Here is a 2,529-nt window from a genome sequence, read left to right on the forward strand (position 1 = left end):
ACTGTTCTTCGAGGCCGGTTTCAGGTTTCGCAACCTGATTCCAGGATGGTCTCAGACTCGGACGTCCAGATTGAACCCGGAAGTTGTGTTGGGAGTCGCTCAGGACCTTCAACACTTGCTCGCTCTGGAACTCCTGAATTGGCGTGACATTGCTTCAGGGGTTCCATCGCAAATTGTTCTTGCACCTGGACTGAACGTTCCGAAACCCGATGCTGAGGAAGACAATTTGAAAGACATCATGGCTGAGGACCGGGAAGATGATTTATTCATGTCTGATTACCAGGCCGGCGTCCTTGGTCCTGAATGTCTGCAGCGTCTGGAAGGCATCGGCATCCGGACTGTTCGGAGTCCCGTTAGTTCGTCGCTCGGAGAACCGGACTTGAAGCGCCAGCATCCTCCTCCGTCTTCAATTCCGTCCCTGCGCTCGTACTTGTCGCTCCGGACGCGACCCAAGATTCGTCTCTCCCGGATGCCATGACGACGTCAAGCTCGCGACGCTCCTCGAGTTTATTTGCTTGGGCTGGCATCTTTCGCTGTGCCCACCACACAGGAATATGCACCTACCCCGTGAGCTTCGATGTCCCGGACTTAGCAGCACTTGCCATCTTCTCGAGGCCCGAGATTGGATGCTAAAACCAAAATTTACCACCAGGGTTTTGAGACACTCGTGCAAACATTTCAACAGCCAAATAACCTACAGATGCAGCTTCTATAGACAGCCAAAGCTGTGCCCTACCAAGTTCTACTTCAATGCTGATACTATGCCTACGACTTTAAGAACTCAGTTCCACATACATGCAAAAGCAGACCCGTAGCTGATTTGGCAAGTGATGATTCGGTCTGCGTCGATGTGGAAGAAGAAATGAAAGCTTTTGTCGACGATTTAGCTGAGCAAGATATTTTAGCAACCAAAATTTGGACGTTGGCATACAAAAAATTTTACGAAAACTCGACGTGTGTTTTTTTGCGGTCTCTCTCGTAAGCAAGTGGTTTCACGTGTTGGAAACGCAAAATCGGGAAACAATATTTTTCTTTACTGGAGAGTCCAGAGAGAGCCAATGCATCTGGCAGTGATCTTGGTTTTTTTTTAGTTCCAGTACGTGTGGCATGGTGACACTAGAGCAAAGCAAAAAAAGTCAGGGATTGAGAGGCTGGTTGGCTGGTCGCACCCTGAGCTTCACAATTTGCTTCGTATTGACGGTGCCCATGTGTTTGTCGATGGCACATTTTGCTGCACCCCAAAGAGCTTCCATCAGTTTGTGACACTAATGATGTACGACCAATACACAGAGTTGTTTGTGCCTGTATTTTTCACGTTGGCAACGAAGAAACACTGTACACTAAGATGTTCACCTGTACCGAGTTTGCGTTGGGAAAGGACATTAAGCCTGGAGATGTCGTGTGTGACTTCGAAGGTGCCATGATTCTTGCTACACGGGGTCTGTTTCCTTCTACACGCATAGTCGGTTGCTTGTTTCACTTCAAGCAAGCGTGTAGAAGGAAACTAAAAGAGTATGGCATGCTAAACGACGAGGCTTCCATTGCCATGTTGTTCGGAGTTGTCGACTAGCTCACAGTAATCGATCCGGATAAAATAGCTATCCAGGGTGACCCTTGTGTGAAACGCGAGATAAAAAAAGCGTTGCAATGTAAAAGGGCTGGAGTATTCTCAAAGAACGTGGAGGATGTTTTGGAGATACTTTTTTAAACTTGGTTGGAAACATACCCTCCCAATCTGTGGAATATATATCGAGTCATAAAATATATCGTGAATCGGACGAATAACCCTTTAGAGCGATTTCACCGCGAGTTGAATGCCAGGATGAAGCCTCATCTATCACTGAAGTATTTCGTCCGCTCTATAGAAGGAGATGGCCAGGGAGTATGTCGTACTCCGTAAAAGCATTCTGAGAAGGCTTGGGCAATGACGGCGTGCTAAAACAGAAGGAGGTGGAGATCCCCAAGGAAATGGTGCTCGCCATGCGGCGGAACTTGTGCAGTGCCGTGGACTGCAAGAACAACAATGTCATTGTCGCTAATGTGCGGTCGCCTTTCATGCGCCTTTGCGACAGCTTGCTCAAGACAAGGGAGCATTTTACTGGCGGGGCCTGCGTTGCTCAAGCGCAAGAAACGCTCCATTGCTGCTAACCGACCACGAACGTCTGCTGTTTGTCAATAAGGACACAACTTATTAGAGGACGAGATCATGTGCTTCCTGATCGTGACGGTGAGCTCGCGCTCCAAGTACCAAGCGTTCACGATTTCCACGAGCAAGACGGACTGTGGGCTGATTTACAACTTCATTGGACCGGTCATCTACGTCCGTGCTCTCCTGGCTTAAAGTGGCGAGCAGCAGGCGTTTCCTCGTGTCCAGCAAGCGGGATTTCGTGCTACGTGCAACCGTTTTACGGGCTACAAGAAGGAAAGCATGATCCAGCAGGTCGACGCTAAGAGCAGCACTATCTTCCTTAAAAACGCCAAGATTGAAATCTCGGGCCCGCGCAATCTCACGTTCATCGTCACCACGCC

General features: G+C 48.9%; 2 protein-coding genes across 2 annotated transcripts in view; both read left to right on the forward strand.

The window, feature by feature from the left end:
- Positions 1–478, forward strand: part of PPTG_23716 (hypothetical protein) — a gene marked incomplete at both ends in the record, with an annotated part of 2,598 nt that extends 2,120 nt beyond the window's left edge. Inside the window, one exon of the mRNA XM_008912578.1 lies at positions 14–478. Within this exon, the coding sequence (XP_008910826.1) occupies positions 14–478 (465 nt within the window). The remainder of the gene's footprint in view (positions 1–13) is intronic.
- A 1,344-nt stretch (positions 479–1,822) lies between these two features.
- PPTG_15210 (hypothetical protein) lies at positions 1,823–2,341 on the forward strand (the record flags this gene model as incomplete). The annotated part of the gene is made up of 3 exons (XM_008912579.1): positions 1,823–1,882; positions 1,945–2,040; positions 2,198–2,341. The coding sequence occupies 3 exons, from the start codon at positions 1,823–1,825 to the stop codon at positions 2,339–2,341; spliced, it is 300 nt and encodes a 99-aa protein (XP_008910827.1).
- Between the last annotated feature and the right edge of the window lie 188 nt (positions 2,342–2,529).

This window comes from Phytophthora parasitica (assembly GCF_000247585.1).
Source record: "Phytophthora parasitica INRA-310 unplaced genomic scaffold supercont2.48, whole genome shotgun sequence".
Classification (NCBI taxonomy): Eukaryota; Oomycota; class Peronosporomycetes; order Peronosporales; family Peronosporaceae; genus Phytophthora; species Phytophthora nicotianae.